Here is a 23,896-nt window from a genome sequence, read left to right on the forward strand (position 1 = left end):
TAGACTTATTCAGCACCACAAACCTTGTAGGATTATATTAATGAAGAAAGATAAGTCCAAATTATTCAATGCTAATAATAACCAAAGTAATACTTATAGCAAGGCAAGGCTCTCCTGAAAGTAGATGGAAATTAAAATATTTAATCTAGATTAGCAAATAACTTGCAAAGTAATACTTCTATCAAAGCAGCTTCTGCAAATTGTACACAGAAGAGAGTTTCTTTACTGTATTAAAGGAAGTTAATAAACAATTGAAGCGGAAGTCCAGGAAGTGATAGCAAGATGATATAATCTACCCAAATAACAAATAGATTGCTGTGAATCTCAATTTAAAAGTTCCCATACAGGTTAAACGAAGTGGAGTAAAATATCTGCAAAGAAAAAGCAAAACTTATAGACCTATACATGTATGAAATCTAGTTTCAGATATTCTTCTCAGGGAAATTGCTGCCGTAACTGCAAATGTCTTAATGAGGGTATAATCTTTGGGGCTCACCCCAGACAACAGACCCCAGAGAAAAATTAGCCCTTCTGCCAGCTTCTCAGGAACTAACAGCTAAGAAAGTATCTCTGCAATCAGGAGGGACACAGATCTCATGCCTCCTAGCAAGCAAACCATCTTCCTGGCCTTTTGATGATGCTCACGGGTAAAACTGTCTCTTAGAAAACAAAGCACTCTAGGAAGAACTGAAGAGAATATGATTATATATCACAACTGGAACTGTCTTTCTGTGGATATGTTTTCAGAACTCAAGAGGAAGTAAATCACATCAAACTGAAAAAGAAACACTGATCACTCACCGTAGTGTTTCTACTTTACAGTCTGGATGCTGGAGTCCCTCACACAGCAATTCCACTGCTCTGTCACTTGTGTGCTTAAAAGTCAAATCTAAGTTGCTCAACCTCTGGTTTTTCCTGAAGACTTCAGCCAGATGCCTGCTGCTGGACTCTGTGAAGAACCATCCACGAGCACTGCAGCAAATACTGTATTCAGAAGAATTAGGATGTTATCATCTGGTTTTGGTTTGCATTTTATTTTACTTATTTTTACAAGCTAGCTATTATAACTTCCAAAGAAGAATGGAAGAAAAAAAAATACTGATACAAAAGTATCACATATAAAAATAGATGGTACAGATAACACTTATTTTAAAAAACCCCAATAAAAGCAATAGACATGGGCGGATAAGCAACACATCTAAAATATCATATGGCTAATACATCTTAAAATATTATAAGACATTTCATACCCAATTTCTAGTCAAAAAACATGTCTCTATTGAACAGTAAAGATACCTGGTTAACACAACTGGAGTCAACAGCATGGAAAGAGAAAAACTAAATAATAAATAATACATTAAAAGAATCCTGTAAATAATACGTAGATTATATGTCAAAATAAGAAATAAACTCTGAAACCCAAATGTTGGATGTGGCACTGTTTCATGTGTGCAGTTCAAATCTAAAATGGTTTCCAAATGGAATTGACTTCTAAATCCAATTTCTTTTAAGGTAATCTAGACATCGGAGTATACACCCACAATTTCGGTAGCCATTCTTCAGCAGAGGGGATCAAACCTCTTTTCCAATAAAGAGCATATAAAATCCTTGTAGCATTTAACATATTCAATCCCAGTTCAGTATGTTTTGAAGAAATGTGTGGTTAGTCACATTTAATAAAAATGTATCAGGGTGAAATGGGATTACGACTTCCAAAAATTTTCGATTCTACAATGAATTATTTTCCAGCATTGCTGAGCTTTGCAACATTGCCACTACGTATGGAAGGACAGAAGCTTTTCTTTACATTTCCAGCATTTCGCAGAAAAAGTGTTACTCATTTTCACAATCATGATGGGAGTGATATCCTAGTGTAAAAGCTTTTACACCAAATCTCTCTAAGTGTTGTTCAAGGTAAATTTCATATTCAATTTCCACTGAAATTCTGCCTGTTCCTTCTCTATAACTATACCTTCATTTAATAATAAAATCTTTGGCTTCTTCTAGTTATGAATTTAATTTCAGTAATAAATTATAAATTATTGTTAACAAACATTCAGTATTATGAGCTACATTTTCAAATTCAGTCAAGTTTCTCAATGTTCCTCATTTCCATCAGAAAAAGAAAATTAATAAAGAAATATGTATGGTGATGTCTTCTTCAGGTGTTACCAAGAAGCAACAAGACAACCTGCTCAGGCCTCTTATGAAGTTGACATTCTTGACAGTCCAGTTGAAGTTTCTTGGACCTCTTCTGGCAGTCCCAAGATGGATGAAGAAAGTTGCCTGATGTTTAGAGATGAGCTCTGCTTCTGAAGATGCTAGAGCTTGATATTCTCCTTTTGATTTCTGCCTAAACCTAATCCTTTTTCCAGTGATTCTGGCCCCATTGATTCTTTGAGAACATAACTCAATTTAGCTAAAATAAAGCTGTTAGCAAACTTCATGGGACTCTCATTAGGAACCCATTGGCCATTAAGTTCTGAAAATGATGGACATGTTCTAAAGCAGTCTATTTGGGATACAAGTTTTCACATCTAACTAAGCCTGGTTCTTTACTTTTCAGCTCATGGGGTTTCTTAAATCTCCTTTCGTCCATTACTGTATTGAAACTTTACTCTGGCCAGGTTTGATGGCTTGCTCTCTGCTGTTTTGTTGGGATGCTATAAAAACAACCCCAAAACAAGGACCTGTGCTATTGCAGCGATGGCTCTGTAGTAGCTTTTGAGTCATATACTTCTTTTCTGCTGTCCTTACAGGGAGTCCCGGATGGTTTTCAACCCTCCCATCCTGATGAAATTCCCAGCATGACATCTGCCTGTTGATCCTTCTATCCAACCAGGTTCAGATATCCACAGCTGCCCAATTTTGTGCCCATACAGGTACATGTATATGTACTTCTTTTGTTGTGACAGAAGAATTATATTAATTTATGCCTTTTGCTTTTTACTTGATTTTATGTTATCACACCTTGTTATCTCTATCTTCTATGTTTATAATATACAAGTACTTGTCTAGTTTGTATTTGGCTTCTGGCTTTATGGTGGTAATAATAAAGATTTGATCTGAATCTCCTGGGATTAGTAACTGTGCAATAATAGGTATATGTTTCAATGGCTTAGAGAAAGGAAGAATATCTGTTCTAGTTAAACTCTTTCTGTGATTATACTTCCTCAGCTTAAACTGGAAAAGTTTACATATCTGTTGGAGGGTGGGTAACGATAGGTCCACTTCAGATACAAGCGGAGCTGAGTGACATTGATGACTATGTACACTGGATGACAATAAAGAAATAGTGAAGCTTGTTTGCATAAACAATGGCTTGTTCTTATTCTAAGCAGGTGTATGTGTGAATTTTTCAAATCTAAGCTTAACTTAACAAAACTCTCCTGCATGTATTTAGGAAGCCTCTGCCTAAAACCTCCTGACAGGGTCTTAAGTTTCCACACACATTTCACCTCCTTTGGAATGCTCATCCTTGCTTTGCAGATGTCCCCTCTTCTCCCCCATTCTCGCTCCATCCTCTTGGTCCTCGGCTCATCCAGTCATTTCTCTGTCAGCACCCCCACCCCACCCTCCTTCGGGTAGTGTAGACCTGTCCCCCCTGGCTACCGACTCTGCCTCTTCTAGACTTTCTCTCCAAAAAGCATACATGCCACTTGCAGATCCTCCAAAGAGTTATGCTTTTTTTTTTTTTAATGCCTAGGTACCTTGAGACTTGGACCTGACTGGTAATCTCTCTCAATTTACAATGGAGGGAAGGATGCCTTCCTTTTGTCTGGGGGTGCTACTGGAATTTAAGGAAAAGGGCCCTAATTTGGCATTAAACTCATCGTAAGAGCTAGTGGAAAGTTTCTCTTAGAATTACTGTACACTTTATGAACCCATGCATCTATGTTTTAAAATATGTGAGAGGCAAGGAAATCCATTTTCAAACAAAAGACAGGAGAATCTAAATTTCATAAATGGTGTTGCATAATGTTTGTATGGGACCAGTTGAACACGGTATAATTTACGTTTAATTGAAATAAGGACAATTAATCCCTCTCTTGGTCTGCTTCTTCCCCACTTTTGGTCACCTCTAAAGCAATTAAGAATGTTTGTCTCTCTGTATCTTGTCTGTGTGAAAATGTGAGACTAGGTTGGAATGGACAATTGTGGCCATAACCTAACAATGAACCAAGCATGTACATAGAGGGAAGAAAAGCCAGGAATCTTGTCAAAGAGATTCCTTCAGAAAAGAGATAAGAAGGAACCAAGGCATTAAGAGCCAAAGGATATGCCAAAGAAAAGTCATCAGAATAGATAAAGGAGGCTGGGGCCAAAGTGCCCAGCAAACCCTAATCCCATCAACAACTGCCGAATTTACAGATCAATAGTGAGGCGTTTGCGGGAGCAAATGAAAAGGAGTCTTAAAACACTTGAAACCTTTGAGTCATTGGGGGTCTAAACTTGGCTGATTCTCTTCTTCTAGGCAGTGCCTGACCAGCCTAGATGAGTAGGATTTGGATAAGTGGGGATGCGCATGAGATCGAGTGAGAGAGAGCAACTTTATACTTTAATCAGGAAAGCTTTGCTCTGGCTTAAAATCCAGCAGGGCTCCACGGATACAGTTAGAACCAGGGGTGCCTCAGTCTTCAGTTGAATGTGACTTGCGAGTGTTCCTCATTATTTCCCAGCTGTCAACCAAGGCTGTTCGTTCCATATGCAGCAGCCAGACCTATGTGGAAGAACCAGGTGGAGTGCAAGGGGGTCTGAAGAACCTTTATGCCTTGACACGCTGTGTGAGTGGAGGGAGTGACTATAGGCCAAATCTGGGTATTTTTTAACACCTGACTGATATTCCGGTCTCTTCAAGAAGGATAAGAACACATTTGAATAAATAATTTATAGAATCTGGGTCACTTCATTTAGCTTTCCAACTGACAGTGTGCCAGGAGACCAGTTGAAATGTTTGGGATGAACATCAGTCAGATTGGGATGATGTCTGCAGGCTGCTCAAGTCTTCTCTGAGGTTGGGGTTGTGTGGATTTGTAGAGAGGCCCACAGTCAGCAATGGCTTTGATGCACACAGGCCATGCACACTCACATCTTACAGAATCTGGAGATGGGGCTCGAAAGGGGTGAATAATGCCATAACCAATCTCTCTGGACTAGCACTGTGCTGCCCCTTTGCTGATGAAGTGTGGGAATAGATGGTAGTTTGGCTTCTTGTAGGTCATACTGTTCACAGAGAGGGAGGAGCAGCAGGTAGAGATCTGGGGGAAGAGGGAAACCTTGAAAACACCCATGATGGCATGTTAACATCAGAGAGAATTCTGAGAAGAAGACATTAAGTAACGTAGGAGAGGACTGGCATCTAGAGGTGCTACAATGCTAAAATAGATCTGATGGTTCTACTGGCTGTTGATTTCAGTGCAGAGTAAAGTTGGCTAGTAAACCTAAAAAGGATGGACTGAGCAGTTTTACACTCATGAAGATTCATGGCATGCTGGGTGAGATTGGGAGAGGACTTGCCAAAGAAGACTTCCCCCTTCATCACACCAAGTATAAACAATTTTAGTAACTTATCACCTTCTCTTAAGATAAAACAAAAGATCTCTTCTTCCCATATCCAATCTCTTGTTTATAAAGAAACCCTTAAAGCCTCATCATTTCAGTCCTGATGTTAGCAAAACTCCATTAAGGGTTACCAGAAATAACAACATATCAATTTTCTCACAAAATTCTTCAAAGCAAAAGTCTCTTTTGTAAATCCAATATAGGATAATTATCCAGTTCACTCTCTTGGTTTCTTATTTCTATATTAATTAATTAATTAACTATTCAAATTTAATTACTGCCCATCTCCCCCAAAAGAGGGACTCTGGGCGGTTTACAATAAAATCAAACTCTATATCCCTTTGAATTATTAAGACATCAGCCAGGATCTTTTGTATGTCCAGGGTAGCATCATTTTCCATATCATTCTTGTAGCCTGTCAGTTTGAAATCCACTTTCAGTTCAGTCTCAAACTTGTCAGGTAAAACTTGTTCCTCTTCCACAACATCTTTTAAACACAGCTTATCTAGAGAGACAGATACTCTTAAAATTAAATTCTGGCTCCATTTTTCAAAAATATCCTTCAATATGTCCAATTTTAAAATACTTTGCTTCATTCTTTATTTGGAAGTCAAATTTCAGTGGTCTTCTCCTTTAATTGTAATATTTAGTTCTTTCTAGGACCCTCTAGTGTCCAAGCTACAAAATCCCATCCTATCATGTTTTTAAAAAAATCAAAACAAAAGCCTTTTCCCATGTGAAGGATTCTTAGAATCAATTCTAAAGTCTGATTTAAACTCCATGACAATCCTTAGTACATCTGTAACTTTCCAAAATCAAAATTCTAATCACCCCTTTGCCATTTATCCCCCCTCGCTTTTTAAGTTCTTAAATTTGTATTTAAACCTCTTTCACTAAAGATTGAAGGAAACTCATTGGCTGTTTTCAGAGTTATCAATCCAAATGTTCCTAATAGCTGAAAAGCAGTTAACAACAAATTTCCAAAAGTGATTACAACAGAAAGTATGCAAACCCAGTGTCCTTTCAAAGGTGCTGACTGTGGTTTGAGCAAGATGGCTATTCCCTGTTCTCCCCAAGCTTTAAACCTGCCAGAGACTGCTGTGTTGTGGTCTCCTTGCAAGGAGCAACTGTCTGGAGCACTTCTGGGTGATCTCAGGTCCTCTCCTTGTCCAGAGGGGAATTATGAAGAGCGGGTCGACTCACTAGCTCTTCATTCCGCAACGGTAGTCAGCTCCACTTTTAGCAGAGCTTCCTTCAGATCACCATTCCTTCCCAGGAACTCGAGTGTTAAGTAAGTTTTCTATATTCCTTTCCATGTCTTCTGTCCTAACAACCAGGAAACACACTGAGACAAGGAACTGGTCTCTAATATTTATTGCTAGTACTTAACAGGAATCCTAACAAACTGAAGAAGCGTGGGGAAAATCCAGACATATAACCCCCAAGGGTTAAGGCGGTCCCGATCTGTGTCTCTTTGAATGGCTGAACAATTCATCAGTGCTACGCATGCGCTTGACAGTCTGGATGGGAGCCCCCTGCTCGCCATCCTTACTCATGACATCTTCTTTACAAAGATATTTTGATTATACCTCTAAATTTAAATTATTTTTATGCAAATCAGTTTCCACTAATTCCAGTTGGGCTTATAATCTAGTTAGTCCTGTCTGTTGAGATCTTTGAACTAGAGAATTCAGAGTGTTCAGTCTTCAATTCTTTGATTTCTTCATTCTGAGACGCAACTTTAGTTACAAATGTGACATATCTCTCTTTGATATTTGCCTGAAAAGAATTGAAATTTGCTTGCACTTCCCAGTGTTTATTGTTGAAATCACTAGAGAGACCACCTTTCAACAGACACTTTTCCTACAAAGGACTCAGGATTGTGGAGAAGAAGTTGAGGTTATCTTGCTGGGTTTCTCTCAACTTAGAAAGGTCCTAACTTTGTTTTCTCTGACTCAGCTTTGAAAAATAAGATGCAATCGTATGCTTAGTCTTTCTACTTGGATCCATGAAATTAAAGCAAATCAAAGAAGAGTAAAAGATTCATAACAGCTCATTAATATCTGACATATAACAACATAATACGCAATTAATACATTATGAGAAATGTATGCAAAGAAAATTCTAATGAATTAAACTAATAAATGAATGAATATGTCTTCAGTATTAAAAATTGAGAGTATCTTGTTATAAGAAATTCACCTATTATTCACATATTACAATCCTGATTGTAAGAAAGCCTCTTGACAGAGTCTGTTTTTTAAAAAAGAAATTCTTGAGTTGGAGTACCCTCTTGTGATTAAAGAGGAAAAAAAAACCACCTTACATTGGCACACTCCCTTGTGGTTAAAGTAAGTATTTAGGTGGGAAGGAATAAAGAAAAAACAAACAAACAAAACTAGCCCAACATGGATGACAGTGTCCGATTTTTTTTTAATCATATGGCATATCAGTTGTTTGGTGTTCATGCTGCTGCTTCTTGCAGGGAAATCCTCCAGCAGCCAGATGTGTAGACTATTTAGCCATGACAAGTCACATTGCCCGGGGTGCATCACAAGGCTAGACTACATTGTACTGAGTTGGGCTGAGAGACAGTGACTGGCCCAAGGTCACCCAGCTGGCTTTCATGCCTAAGTCAGGACTAGAACTCACAGACTCTTGGTTTCTAGCCCAGAACCTTAACCACTAGACCAAACTGGCTCTCTACATTGTCCAATGAGAAACAGTGAAACAAATAAATGTAATTGAAAATGTCTATTAGACTTATTCAGCACCACAAACCTTGTAGGATTATGTTAACAAAGGAAAGTCCAAATTATTCAACGCTAATAATAACCAAAGTAATACTTATAGCAAAGCAAGGCTCTCCTGAAAGCAGATGGAAATTAAAATATTTAATCTAGATTAGCAAATAACTTGCAAAGTAATACTTATATCAAAGCAGCTTCCGCAAATTGTATGCAGAAGAGATTAAACCACTGAGCTGCCGATCGGAAGGTCGGCGGTTCGAAACCGCGCGGCGGGGTGAGCTCCCGGTGCTAGTCCCAGCTCCTGCTCACCTAGCAGTTTGAAAACATGCAAATTTGAGTAGATCAATAGGTACCGCTTCGGCGGGAAGGTAACGGCGTTCCGTGTCGTCATGCTGGCCACATGACCCGGAAAATGTCTACGGACAACGCCGGCTCTAAGGCTTAGAAATGGAGATGAGCACCGCCCCCTAGAGTCGGACACGACTGGACTTTACGTCAAGGGAAATCTTTACCTTTACTTTACTGTATTAAAGGAAGTTAATAAACAATTGAAGTGAACGTCCGGGAAGTCCTACCATGATGAATGGTAGGATACCGTGAATCCACCCAAATAACAAAAAGACTGCTCTAAATTCCAATAAAAAATAGCCATAGAGGTTAAAAAAAGTAATGTATCTGAGAATTCCTAAAGAAGGAGCAAGTGTTATAGACTAATATATCTGTAAAGTCCAGCTCTTATCTGTCATACCTGCTCCTAGAAACAGCCCAGAAAAAAATTAGCCCTTCTGCCAGGTTCTCCACAACTAACAGCTAAGAAAGTATCCTTGTAGTCAGGAGGGACACAGATCTCATGCCTCCTAGCAAGCAAACCATCTTCCTGGCCTTTTGATGATTCTCACAGATAGAATTGTATCTTAGAAAACATAGCACTCTAGGAAGAACTGAAGAGAATACAGTTATATATCACAACTGGAACTGTCTTTCTGTGGATATGTTTTCAGAACTCAAGAGGAGGTAAGACACATCAAACTGAAAAAGAAACACTGATCACTCACCGTAGTCTCTCTACTTTACAGTCTGGTTGTTGGAGCCTCCGACACAGCAATTCCACTGCTCTGTCACCTGTGTCCCAAAGAGTCAACTCTAAGTTACTCAACCTCTGGTTTTTCCTGAGGACTTCAGCGAGATGCCTGCTGCTGGACTCTGTGAAGGACCATTCTATAAACCTGCAGCAAATATTCAGAAGAATTAGAATGATATCTTCTGGTTTTGGTTTGCATTTTATTTTATTTATTTTTATGAGCTAGTTTTTATAATTTTCAAAGAAGAATGGAAAGAAAAAGAATACTGATACAAAAGTATCATATTTAAAAATAGATGGTACAGATAACACTTATTTTAAAAAAAACACAATAAAAGCGACAGACTTGGGCAGATAACCAACAAATCTAAAATATCGTATGGACAATATATATTAAAATACTATATTTCATATGCAATTTCTAGTATAAAAAATTGAACTGTAAAGATACTTGGTTAACTTAAACTGGAGTCAACACGATGGAAAGAGAAAAACTAGATAATAAATAACACATTAAAAGAATCCTGTAAATATGTAGATTATATGTCAAAATAAGAAATAAACTCTGAAACCCAAATGTTGGAGGTGACACCATTTCATGTGAGCAGTTGAAATCTAAAATGTTTCCAAATGGAATTGACTTCTAAATCCAATTTCCTTTAAGGTAATCTAGACATCGGTAGCCATTCTTCAGCAGAGGGGATCAAACATCTTTTCCAATAAAGAGCATATAAAATCCTTGTAGCATTTAACATATTCAATCCAAGTTCAGCATTTTGAAGAAATGTATGGTTTAGTGATGTTTAATAAAAATATATCAGGGTGAAATGGGATTACGACTTCCCAAATTTTTCGATTCTACAATGAATTATTTTCCAGCATTGCTGAGCTTTGCAACATTGCCACCACGTATGGAAGAAGGACTGAATCTTTCCATTACATTTCCAGCAGAAATGTAGTTACTCGCAGAAAAGGAGTTACTCATTTTCACAATCATGACTGGAGTGATATCCTAGTGGTAAAACATTTTATACCAAAGCTCTCTAAGTGTATTGTTCAAGGTAAAGTTCACATTCAATTTCCACTGAAATTCCCCCAGTTCCTTCTCTATAACTATACCTTCATTTAATGATAAAATCATTGACTTGTTCTAATTATGAATTGAATTTCAGTAATAAATTATAAATTCTTGTTAACAGACATTCAGTATTATGAGTTGAAACATTTTCAAATTCAGTCAAGTTTCTCAATGTTCCTCCTTGTTAACAAGGAGTCAATGTAAGCAAGTTTAAAATGGATAAAGGGGATAGTTATTTTGAAAGATTATTTTTTGGTGAAAGTACTTTTGAATAAATTGGAATTAAATTAGATAAACAAACTGGGCCTTTGTGGGAATGTTTTTTGTTTACTATTTTTTAAAATAATCTTATTAGAGATTATTTTATACAGCTAAAACTATACATACACACACACACAGATGACACAAGTTGTGGGAAAAAGTAAATACACCATCTTTGAGTTCTATGGTTTTACGTATCAGGACATAATAAAAACCATCTGGTCCTTAGCAGGTCTTAAAATTAGGTAAATACATCCTCAGATGAACAACAACACATGATATATTATACAGTGTCATTATTTATTTTAGGGTCAAATGTGACTGAGAGGAATAAGCTGACCAGGGCAACAGTCACAGAGATACCAGGGTCTCTAAAACAATGCATACCAAATGTCTGAGGAAAAATATATCACTATCACACCCCTCCCCCAACCACAGTACTGTACCTGTTGTTCCACTTAACAACCGCCCCATTTCACTTGACCACCAAAGAAAAATTGCAAGCCCCAGTCAAGATTCACTTAACAACTGTGGTGATTTGCTTAACAACTGTAGCAAAAAAATTGTAAAACTGGGTGTGGTTATGCAATGCCTTGCTTAGCAACCACACCACTTAACAATGAATTTTCTGGTCCCTGCTGTGGTCATAAGTCAAGGACTATCTGTTCAGTTCACTGATGCCAAATTTGTTTTCCTGTTCTGTGTATTTATTTCCCTTTAAATACATTACCTTGCTCTTTGAAGGATCTTTTATGATTCATTACACAGGGTGTACCTAACTCAGGCACCAATGATGATTTATTAAATTATGTTAAATGTGTGAATTGGTTGCCATTTTCTTGTAAACACTTCATTTGATGCATAAACTTTGAACGTTTCTAAAAAAAAATTAATAAAACATATTGTGACTCACCTATTAACTTTTGGTTTGTTTATTTATTTATTTAATTTTTCTCCCGCTTTATTATTTTTATAAATAACTCAAGGCGGCGAACATACCTAATACTCATTCCTCCTATTTTCCCCACAACAACAACCCTGTGAGGTGAGTTGGGCTGAGAGAGCGCGACTGGTCCAAGGTCACCCAGCTGGCTTTCATGCCTAAGGTGGGACTAGAACTCACAACCTCCTGGTTTCTAGCCCAGCACCTTAACCACTAGACCAAACTGGTATACCCTTTTTGTTAAAGTCAATGATATCCCTAAGGGAAGGGAGGATGGGATGAAGTATCTAAAATTGGAATAGACATTATTTAAGTATTGTAAACAGAGGAAGCAAGATAATGAAGGAGTATCTGTAGTTTTGCTAGATGATAATTGTGGTAGTTAAAAATTCCTACCCTCTACAGACTTATGGTTAGAAGGTATGACACCCAGAGAAAGAAATGGGGAATTGTTGATATTTGTTGGTTTTGTGCAAGGAGCAAGCCACTTGGCTACCATGGTAATTGAATACTTTCCTAAGTTTCGGCAGATTCAGAGGTCAAACTTAAGTAACCTCAGATTTGGGTGTGAAAAGGATGACCATGTAAGATAAATCTGCTCATTGCCTGAAGGAAGCTTGCCTGGACTTGTTTAATCTTCTTTTTGCTGCCTCCCTTTCCAGCAGCCTCTCTCCCACCTCTGCGTGTGTGAATGATGAGCTTGTATATATGTTTATGTAAGAAGCTTTTGTGCCTATCCAGCGCTTCTGGATATGGAAACTGTTTTATATTTCATGCTTTCTGTAAATACACTTATTTTTATAGAAATGCCTGGTGTGTTTTTTCTGATTTCTTGGGCCAAATGCTTTCCAGCACTCTGCAATAACCTTCTCACTCATATGCTTTGTTAACTGGACTCAGGTTTTGCTTCTACAGTAGAAGTCCATTAATTAGCGACAAAGGAGGATGTAGACATGTACACACAGAGAGACAAAGACAGAGATAGAAAAATTCCCTTCTTACCCCCATGGGTGGTATGTGTCTTCCTCAATCTTGGGTCCTCTTCCAGAGGCCTGGGAGTTTGAGGGTTCTGTGCAGTATCTTAGCTGTTCCTAGCACTGCACTCTTCTGGACAGAGAGCTCTGATGTTGCTCCTGGGAGCTGTTGGAGTCATTCTCCCAGCTTAGGAGTCACAGCCCCAAGTGCTCCAACACCACTGGGGCACTTTGGCTTTCACTTTCCACATCCTCTCTAGTTTCTCCTTCAGGCTCTGGTACTTCTCCAGCTTCTCATACTCCTTCTTCCTGATGTTGCTGTCACTTGGCACCGCTACATCTATCACCACTGCTGTCTTCTGGTCCTTGTCTACTACCACAGTGTCTGGCTGATTGGCCAGTACCTGCCTGTCTGTCTGGATCTGGAAGTCCCACAGGATCTTAGCCCTGCTATTCTCCACAACCTTCTGTGGAATCTCCCATCTGGACTTGGGAGAGTCTAGCCCATACACTGTGCATATGTTCCTGTACACCATGCCAGATACTTGGTTGTGCCATTCAGTGTATGCTGTTCCTGCCTGCATCTTACACCCTGCCACTATGTGTTGGACTGTCTCTGAGGCCTCTCTGCACAGTCTGCACCTTGGGTCCTGTCTAGTGTGCTAGACCCCTTGCTTCTATGATACGGTGTTTAGTGCCTGTTCTTGTGCTGCTACAATCAGTGCCTCAGTGCCATCTTTTAGTCCAGCCTTTCCAGCCACTGGTAGGATTTCCCAATGTCAGCCACCTCAGCTATCTGTCAATGGTACATGCCATGCAGGGTCTTTTCTTGCCATAGCACTCCCTCTGCCTAATCTACCTCTCATGTCTGCTGCTGCCTTAGGAATTCTCTCAGCAGCTCCTCTTTGGATGCCATCTTACTGATGTACTCCTGGATGCTCTGGGTTTCAGCCAGGACAGTGGCTTTGACACTCACCAGACCCCACCCGCCTTCTTTCTAGCTGGTGTACAGTCTCTGGGTGTTGGACCTGGGGTGGAAACCTCCATACATTGTGAGGAGCTTCCGTGTCTTCACTTTGGCAGCCTCCATGTCTTCCTTTGGCCAGCTCACTATATCGGCAGGATATCTGATGACTGGCACGGTATATGCATTGAATGCATGAATCTTGTTCTTCCCATTGAGCTGGCTCTTCAGGACCTGTGGTGATACCTGGATGTTGCTGTATTTCTTGCCTCCTCATCATGGTTCCCATGTGACTGTGGGATACCAAAGAACTTGTAGCTGGTCTGTATGCCTGCTATGTGGCCCACTGGTAGTTCCACCCCATCAGTCTTTACTACCTTCCCTCTACTACCATCTGGCCACACTTCTCCAGTCTGAATGACATCCCAATGTCCTCACTGTAGATCCCTCTCAGGTGATCAGTGAGTCGATATCTCTTCACTCTTAGCATACAGTTCGATATCCATGTAGAGGAGGTGGCTGATGATATCCAGTCTTTGTGATTATCTGGCTGAGGGGGTTCATGCCCATGCAGAACAGCAGTGGGGACAGAGCATCACCTTGGTATATGCCACACTCGATGGCCACTTGTGCAAGCTGTCAAGTTGACTTCCACTGTTGTCTTCCACAGTCTCACTGAGTTCTTGGGAAGGACCTTAGCGCCAGGCATTCACAGATCCATGTCTGTGGCATTGAGTCGTAGGCTTTCCTGTAGTCAATACAGGCTGTACTCAGATTGGTCTGTCTAGACCAGGGTTTCTCGACCAGGGTTCCATGGAACCCTAGGATTCTGCAAGAGGTCACTAGGGGTTCCCTGGGAAATCACAATTTATTTAAAAAAATATTTCAAATTCAGGCAACTTCACATTAAAGAGGAAAGTTTCATTCTTTATTTTTAGTTTATATACAGGCTTACACATGAAACAAATAATTTTGTAATTTGTGGCCTATATTTGAGTCTGAATGTGCAGGAGTTCCCAGAGGCCTGAAAAATATTGGTCTCATCCAGGACAGTGTCTTGGACACTCACCAGGCCCTGCACTCCCTCTTTCCACCTGGTGTACAGTCTCTGGGTGTTGGACTTGGGGTGGACGCCTCTTTACATTGTGAGGAGCTTCCAGGTCTTCACATTGGCAGCCTCCATGTCCTCCTTTGGCCAGCTCATTATACCGGCAGGGTATCTGATGACTGGCAGGGCATACGTGTTGATGGTGTGGATCTTGTTCTTCCCATTGAGCTGACTCTTCAGGACCTGTCTTATTCTTTGGTGGTACTCGGATGTTGCTGTCTTCCTTGGCTCCTTATCATGGTTCCCATACTGTATGTCTGCAGGATATCAAGGTACTTGTAGCTGGTCTGTATGTCTGCTATGTGGCCTGCTGGTAGTTCCAACCCATCAGCCTTAACTAATTTCCCTCTCTTTACTACCATCTGGCCACACTTCTCCAGTCTGAATGACATCCTAATGTCCTCACTGTAGATTTGTGTCAGGTGGATCAGTGAGTCGATGTTCACTGTTAGTGTACAGCTTGATGTCATCCATGTAGAGGAGGCGGCTGATGGTTGTTCCACTCTTGAACTTGTAACCGTACCCAGAACTTATGATAATCTGGCTGAGGGGGTTCAAGCCCATGCAGAACAGCAGTGGGGACAGTGCATCACCTTGGTATATGCCACACTTGATGGCCACTTGTGTGAGTTGCCTTGAGTTGACTTCCAGTGTTGTCTTCCACAGTCCCATTGAGTTCTTGAGGAAGGTCCTCAGTGTCCTGTTGACTTTGTATAGTGCCAGGCATTCACAGATCCATCTATGTGGCATTGAGCCATAGGCTTTCCTGTAGTCAGTCCAGGCTGTGCTCAGATCAGTCCGTCTAGAACGAGTCCCGGGCGACTGCTCTATCTATGAGCAACTGGCGTTTTGAGCCTCTGGTGCTATTCCCAATGCCCTTCTGAGCTGTGCTCATGTACCGGCCAATATGGTCCTGTAGCTTGGTGACTGTGATGCCTGATAGGACTTTCCATGTTGTGGGGAGGCAGGTTATTGGCTGGTAATTGGATGGTGCTGTTCCCTTGGGGGGGTCTTTTCTATCAGCCCTGTCCTTCTTTCATGATCATAAATATGATTAAACACCCACACACATACGTGTGTGTGCACATGCATGTGTGCGCAGTAAGATATGCTTATGTGAAGCTGTTCTGAAAATAAACTCTAGATTTCAGAAAAAATATTAATAAAAGGATGACTACTTTGTTATGCTTAGCATAGATAAAGGACAGGAGGCACTACAGACTTCGTCAAAGAATGTAAGACAATTAGTGATGCTCAAAGTCAGAATTCAAAACTACTTGTCTATTTTGAGTAGTTTTCACTCACACTGGAAAGCTTTAGCCCTGCCTCTTTCAATTAGATGCCTTGAAACCATGGACAGAACACCCAATCACAGGATTGTTCATCTCCTGGTGCAGCCCTGAGCCTTCACCTCATCCTCACATTCAAAAATGCAATTCAGGAATAAAGATTTGACTCATAGAGCTTGGGTGCCAATGTTTCTTCAAGGAAACATTTATTGCAATGGAGTTGATGTGACCTACCTGCTGATGAAAAGAGATCACTGTTACCATGTGTCAAAAACTTCATGCATCAAGAATTTCGTTCTCAGGTTTTAGAAGGTTACACTTTCCTAACACATTCAGGAACCCAGTAGCTCTTCCTTGGCAGGTTTTTCATGCTCATAGCTGAAATTAGTACTGAGAGCAGAGTTACTCTGCATGTTTGCTATCTTCATTCCAATGGCCTGAGAGTCAAATGTGTCTGTAAGTTTGGTCATCTGTCGGTTAGATTCAGGCCCCTTCTGGATAATTAAGGCCATCTGGGAGGACCAGTGCTTTGGCCCATGTGGTTGTGTCTGTTTCTCTTTGGGGCATGGGGGGGGCCTTATGTGAGGCTGTGATGTGACCTCTCCTTAAAGAGACCATTGCTGGATCCAATGATCCTGGACAATTTCTATCCAGCTAAAACCTCTTCTTTTTAAGAAAAGTGGTACAGCAGCTGGGTGGGCTTCCACTCCAGAGAACCCTGGAAGAAATGGATTATTAAGACCCATTTCAGTTAGGTTTCAAGCTGAGGTTCAGCACTGGTCACACCCGTCAATGACCTGTGGCAGAGCTGGGATGGGGGTGGTGCATCCATCTTGGTGCTCCTTGATCTATAATGTGTGCAAAGGCAGGAATGAATTTCTAGTAGTGATTTGCAAATTCTAAAAATCTTTGCATGTCTTTTTTATTTCTTGGTGGATCCCAGTCAGAACAGTTTGGACCTTGTTGGGTTCCATCATTATTCCAGCTCTGGATACTTGGTGCCCTAGGAAGTCTGCCTCTATTAAGTGGAAAGTACATTTTTCAAGCTTAATAAAAAGGCAATGTTCATGAAGGTACTATAGAATGACTTTCACATGGCTTTCATAATCTTGGTAGTTTTCAGAGAAAATAAAAAAAGAATGTCATCCAAATGTACTATGAAAAAGCCATCCCAGAAAATGTCATTCATAAAGCGTTGGAAGATGGCAGAAGCATTACTAAAGGGCATGACTCAATACTCAGAATATTCATACTTGGTCTGGAATGCCACCTTCCAGTCATCGCCTTTGCGAATCTGCACCTGTCAGCCTTATGACATCAGCCAGACTCAAGCACAAGTCATGAATACTAAAGCAACTTTGATTATAGGATTACAGTAACATGTGGCTCCCCTTTCAGTGCTTTTTTCCTAAAGAGAACTAGAGAGGGTGAAGTCTGAAACACTTTCTCAAATTCCATTCTTGCTGTAAGCTGAGATATCTCTTATCTGACCATTGCCTTGGCTGCAGTTCTCCCTCTTCTTCCTCGAGGTTATTCTCACAGCCCATTATACCACCAGACTAGAAACTCCTCTAAGATCTAGTTTAGTGTAGATCACTGCCTTGTGCAGACACTCCAGTAGATCTGGGAGGAGTGGCAGATGGTAATGGTTACATATAGTGATTTGATTCCCAGCCTGCTAGTTGTTACATAAATGTAGTTCTACTTTTTTACAAACAAAAGAGGAGCTGCAGCAGGAGAGAGAGGAGGGGTCTGATAAATCAGTTTCAGATTCTTGTCCAGGAATTCTTGAGGTGCCTTAGTTTCTGGTTCAGAGGGGAAGTATCATCTCCCTGCTAGTATAATAGTACCTGAAACCACCTCTGTGGCACAGTCATAGGGTCTGTGTGGGAGTGGCTGGATTCCTATGCTTCTCCAAAAACATAAGTTCCTTGTATTTAGCCAGCAGTGCCACAGAATCTTCTGCCACCTTGGGATACTCAGGGACTGACAGACCTGTGATGCGAGCTTGACATTGATGGGTGGAGAAGCACCACTGGCCCACAGACCAAGTGATCTGTGAATTTATTTATTTATTAAACTTATATCACTGCCCATCTCCCCCAATGGGGGACTCTGGGTGGTTTACAATAAAATAACACTAACAACATAACCACCTAAAATTACCATAAAAATATACATAAAAACAAATGTAAAATCCAAGTGGAGATGGAACACAATCACTAAGAGGTGCTGTGGTGCCAGCCATCCCCAGATGGAGCTATCACTCTCCCCCACCCAAGCAAGACAGCAGAACCAGGTCTTCAGTTTCTTCTGGAAGTTCGAGAGCGAGGAAACCTGTCTCAACTCCAGGGGCAAGATGTTCCAAAGGGCGGGCACCACTGCAGAGAAGGCTCACCTCCTGGACCCCGCTAGATGAAATTCCGTTACTGATGGGATCTGTAGCATGCCCTCCCTGCCTGACCGGGTGGGATGGGTCGATATTATGGGGATGAGATGGTCCCTCAGGTACCCTGGTCCCATGCCATGTAAGGCTTTAAAGGTGATAACCAACACCTTGAATTAGACCTGGAAGCAAACTGGTACCGAATACAGCTCGTGTAACAGTGGTGTCACATGGGCTGATTTTACAGCCCCGATAACTGTCCGCGCAGCTGCATTCTGGACCAGCTGAAGCTTCCGAATGCTTTTCAAGGGTAGCCCAATGTACAGTGCATTGCAGGAGTCTATATGGGAGATGACAAGGGCATGAGTGACTGTTTGGAGGGCATCTCGGTCCAAGAATGGGTGTAGTTGGTGCACCACCCGGAGATGTGCAAAGGCCCTCCTGGCCACAACTGCCACCTGCTCTTCGAGCAGGAGTCGCAAGTCCAGGAGGACTCCCAGGTTCCGCACTGGTTCCAAATGGGGCAGTGCCACCCCATCCGGAACCAAGGATGACAACTTCCTGGAACCCAAGGGGCCATCAATCCACAGCCATTCTGTCTTACCAGGGTTCAGTTGGAAGCCTGTTGTTCCCCATCCAGGCCCCCACAGCCCCCAGGCACCTGGAAAGGGTGGAGACCGCATCATTTACTTCACCCAGGACGGAGATATATAACTGAGTATCATCGGCATATTGATGATACCTCATCCCATGGTGACGGATGACCTCACCCAGTGGTTTCATGTAGATGTTAAATAGGAGAGGAGAGAGTACCGAACCCTGCAGCACCCCACAATGGAGGGGTCGAGGGCCGGATCTCTCCTCTCCTATCACCACCGATTGGGAATGGCCCTGGAGGAAGGAGGTGAACCAGCACAAAACTACACCATCCACCCACAACCCCCTGAGCTTCCCTAAAAGGATACCATGGTCAATGGTATCGAAAGCCACTGAGAGGTCCAAGAGAGCCAGGATGGATGCACTCCCTCCATCCCGCTCCTGCCAGAGATCATCCATAAGTGCGCCCAATGCAGTCTCCATCCCATATCCTGGCCTGAAACCTGACGGAAAGGGGTCCAGATAATCCGTTTCCTCCAGAATTCTCTGGAGCTGCAACACAACCACTTTCTCAACCACCTTTCCCAAGAAGGGAAGGTGGGAGGCAGGGTGAAAATTGCCCGGTATAGTAGGGTCCAGGGATGGCTTTTTTATACCAGTGCCTCCTTAAAGGCAGCCAGAAATACCCTCTGCCTCAAGGATGCATTAACCATTGCCTGGCCCCAACCACAAGTCACCTCCTCGGATGATTTTATCAGCCAGGAGGGGCATGGGTCAAGCTGACATGTAGTTGCATTCACAGTCCAGAGAATCCTGTCCACTTCCTCAGGCCCAACAGGATCACACAGTTCCCAGATGACAGGGTAAGTACATTCCCCTGGCATCTCCCCAGACTCCGCTTCACGCTTAGAGTCCAACTTAGAATGGATCTGAGCGATTTTATCCTGCAGATGCTGTGAAAACTCTTCCAAACGGCCCTGTAGGTGGGTCCCTGGATCTACCTGACCCAGAAGAGATCGAGTGATCTTGAACAGGGCCGTCGGACGGCATTCTGCAGATGCAATAAGAGCGGAGAAATACTCACGTTTCACCGCTCTTACTGCCACAAGATAGGCCTTAATAGTGGCTCTAGCTTGTATTCGGTCAGATTCAGTCTTCGTCTTCCTCCAACGACGCTCCAGACTTCTCTTAACCCTCCTCAAAACCCTCAACTCCATAAACCGCAAGGAGTGACGAGTCGAACGAGGCAAGAGAGGTCACACAGGTTCAATCCTGTCCAAGTCCCTGGCCGCGGCCCTATTCCAGGCTGTGGCTAGGACCTCCGCTGGACCGTGCAGCAGGCCCTCGGGAATAACCCCCAGCTCCCTCTGAAACCCTACTGGGTCCATCAGTCGCCAGGGGGGGGGGCACCAATCGAATGGGTCCAGCCTCCCTGCAGAGCGGGGTGGCACAATAGAATCTTAGGGTCACCAGGGTGTGGTCTGACCATGACAATGGGGACAGATCTAACTCTCCCCTCAGATCACATTGCCACTGCTCAGACAAGAAAACCAAATCTAGAGTGTGGCCACTGTCTCGCGTCGGGTCCCAAATAATCTGGGACAGGCCCATAGCTGCCATGGTAGCCATGAACTCCTGGGCCGTCTCCGAGGCACATCCCAGGGATGGCAGATTGAAGTCCCCTAGAACTTAAGACTGGGGAACTCCACTGCAAACCCTGAGACGGCCTTCAGCAGCTCGGGCAGGGAGGTTGCTATGCAGCAGGGAGGCTGGTACAGCAGCAACACCCCCAACTGTTCTCGGGATCCCAGTTTGAAAAACAGGGTCTCACAACTGGCCACTTGCAGAGCAGGGCCCCTCCTCCCCTGCCCTGGTGTCTTCGCTGGTGCCACACTTGAAACGTGGCTGAGCACATCTTGGAGAGGGCTACTTCCCCTTCCGAGCCCAGCCAGGTCTCGGTGATACATGCCAGGTCTGCCCCCTCTTCTGTGATTAAATCACATATGAGGGGGCCTTTTTGTTCACACCTGGCATTGTTTTGTTCACAAGGATCTGCAATCCAGGGCCTGGGTATGACCACAGAGGGCCAGAACACGCCACCGGTAATAAACACCGGGGGCATCTTCCCCGAAGATGGTCTGCCCTCTGGGTCCTGTCATAACATCCCTGGCCTGTCACCACCTTGATGGAATAGCCCGCCCCACAGCCCCCCGAGTTTCCTAGTCCAGTAGCCTCCACTCCCAGACCTCCGGAACTCCTGGGTTTAACCAGGGGTCCCTTTTCCCACACCATCCACCTTAGGCAGTGGCAATCCCTCCAGCACACCAGCTTCTGCTCTTGGCGCTGTTGGGTCACCACTGCCATCCACACCCTTATTATGGGCCTTTAATCACAAAAGACATGGGACTATGAAAAAGTGATTTGATGAAGCTGTGTAGAGGTAGACTTCTTCTCAATGTTCTCCAATTATCATACTCAGTGCCACTGTCCTGTGGGTTACCAGGCTGGAGACTAGGGGTCAACAGTCAATAGTTTTCACCTGCAAAAGAAATGGAGCAGGTTCTAGAGGAGCTTGATTTTGAACAGCAAATTTGGTGTTCGTAAAGTTTTGGAGGCTCCAGAGTCATTCATGGCCTTGGCCTGAATTGGAGATTGCCCTCAGAGGTGCAGGGTCACTGACCCTTGGAATTTTGGGGCTACTGGAGCAGAGAACTGCAGGCATTGGCAGGGCACTTCCCACCAGACGCTGGCAACCGAGCTTCTTGGGGCACTGGAATGCGTGGCGGTTTGGCTGGCCACAATATAGACAGAGGTGCTGTGGGCACTGCAAGTTCATTCTGCCCCAGGAAGGTGGCCATAACCTCTCCAATCTGCACACGCTTTTGGACTGGATCAATAGTCTGTGTTTGGCCCCTAGATCTGACCCCCTTTAAATGGGTCCTGGCCTGGACTTGAATTTGGACCACTGTGCCTTTATCCCCGCAAGAGCCCATCAATCCGGAGATACAACTGAAACGATCCCTGTAGCGAAGCAAGCAGCACTGTCTGGGCTACCTCATCTAGAATCCCATCCGCCGAGCCCCTGAATATTGATCCATTCCAGCTGCTTCATGCCAAGCCAAGTCCTGGGCCAGAGGGCAGAATTCAGCAGTACAGTCAGCTAAAGTCTTGTACCCTTGCTGCAGTTGCCTAATAAGCCTGTTGGCTGCTTGGGCTTTCAAAGGGTCAGCAAATGTAACGTCCAATTCCCTTGTAAAGTCTACCTAATGAGACAGCCTTTTGCTCTCGGCCAAGAAAAAGAGACTAGCTCATTTAACAGCAGAGCCAGTGAGCAAACTGGTAACAAATCCCAGTTTGTTGTTGGTCCAGTTGTCAGGGAAGTCTTTTGCCCGCAAACTTAGAAATCAATTGCATTGAGTCAGGAAAGCAGGACATCTCTCTTTAGCCCCATCAATTGTCTCTGAAATAGCCACTGGGCACTTCCATCCGGGAGGATTACCAGCATGAGCCCCCATTTGAATCGCCTGGGTTTGTAGAGCCCTAGTATCGGAGTTAGCAGAGCCAGCTGCTGCTGTAGCAATTGATTCTGATGCATTATTTTCTCAATAGTTTAGGTTCTCTCAGACACCACTGGTTTTGTTTTTGAGGCTGAGAACAATCTTTTCTGTCAAGACCAGGGATCCAGTCACAAGGGACAGATCCAAGGGGAAAAGACAAGAGACATGTCTCCTTTTTAAAGACTGGATAATTAGAGCCACTCAATCTGACAGATTAATCTATCTACATAAATAGGGAAGCCAATACAGGGGACCATCATTCTGGACTTGATTTTAAATGCTCTCTTAGAATCAAATTGCCTTCAGATACTTTTCCATTTTTTAATTGGGAGTTAAGCTTGAGGTTCTCTTAATGGTGATGGGTGGGGGAGGCATTCAGGAGGAACCTTACTCCATAGCAAATGGTGAGGTGGCTCAGTGAGTGGTAAACTGAATATCTTATGGAAATCATTCATCCAGACCTCAGGAGTAATTGAATTTTCTGCACCAGAAGCTTATCTCTTGACTGAGTTGGTTACAAAGCATTAGAAAATGGCAGTGTTGCTCTCTTGGGCTGCTCATGTCAATCTTATCCAATCTGACCCTCACTACAGCAGTTTCTTCTTCCCCAGGATACCGTAATATTCTATTTTCAGGGTGTGAAATTTCTCATATGAATGCTTTTGTAATTGGCAATTCTCAATGCATCCTTTGATGTAATTCAACTTACTCTATTTAGACATCACCCATCTCCAACTGGCTATGAACATTGGTAGCTTAAGCTAAGATACTCTTTATCAAACTAAGGTTTCAAAAACAAGGGGTTAGAATTACCTCACACTGAAGTGGAACTAAGCCTAGACTGACCTTGTACAAGCTTCAGTAATTGGTGATAAGCATTTAATGCTTCATTACCATCCTTTGCTAGCTAAAAGCCAGTTGAAGTGATAAGGCTTCAGGTAAGATTTAGGAATTGAGTGACTACTGTGGTACTCGTATTAGATCTACCCCCAGTTGTGGATGCAGTATGTATCTTTGTCCTGTAAGCCAAATCACTCTGAACTCACAGGTTAGACAAAGTGCTGGATTCAAATACCCACAGTAGTGGAAAGTGATGACATTCAGGGTGAAAACTACGTGGTCGGTTCTAGCAAAATGTCCTCTAATCAATACCAAAAGGCATTAATCTGAGAGATCAGCCTGTGTGGAGGGATATATGCATTAACCAGGAGCAGCCAGCATCCTGATTTTCAGTTCACACAGCAAGGTGGGAGCGATGTATTGGGGAGAAGACACATGTTTGGAGTATCGTTGCAATGAGGCTAGAGGACACAATACCCTTCAGTCAAGGAGTTGCAAGGTGTGAA

At 42.7% G+C, this 23,896-nt stretch overlaps 1 protein-coding gene across 7 annotated transcripts in view; it reads right to left on the reverse strand.

The window, feature by feature from the left end:
* The window catches only part of LOC134487428 (NACHT, LRR and PYD domains-containing protein 12-like), a 310,626-nt gene that overhangs the window by 36,199 nt on the left and 250,531 nt on the right, over positions 1-23,896 (reverse strand). For 5 of the 7 annotated variants that reach the window (XM_063289226.1, XM_063289228.1, XM_063289225.1 and 2 more), the window contains 2 exons: positions 9,368-9,538; positions 802-972 (listed from right to left, as the gene is read on the reverse strand). In XM_063289226.1, coding sequence (XP_063145296.1) covers positions 802-972; positions 9,368-9,538 — 342 coding nt within the window. The remainder of the gene's footprint in view (positions 1-801; positions 973-9,367; positions 9,539-23,896) is intronic. The other 2 variants (XM_063289229.1, XM_063289223.1) reach the window with 1 other exon arrangement.

This window comes from Candoia aspera, chromosome 1 (assembly GCF_035149785.1).
Source record: "Candoia aspera isolate rCanAsp1 chromosome 1, rCanAsp1.hap2, whole genome shotgun sequence".
NCBI lineage: Eukaryota > Metazoa > Chordata > Lepidosauria > Squamata > Boidae > Candoia > Candoia aspera.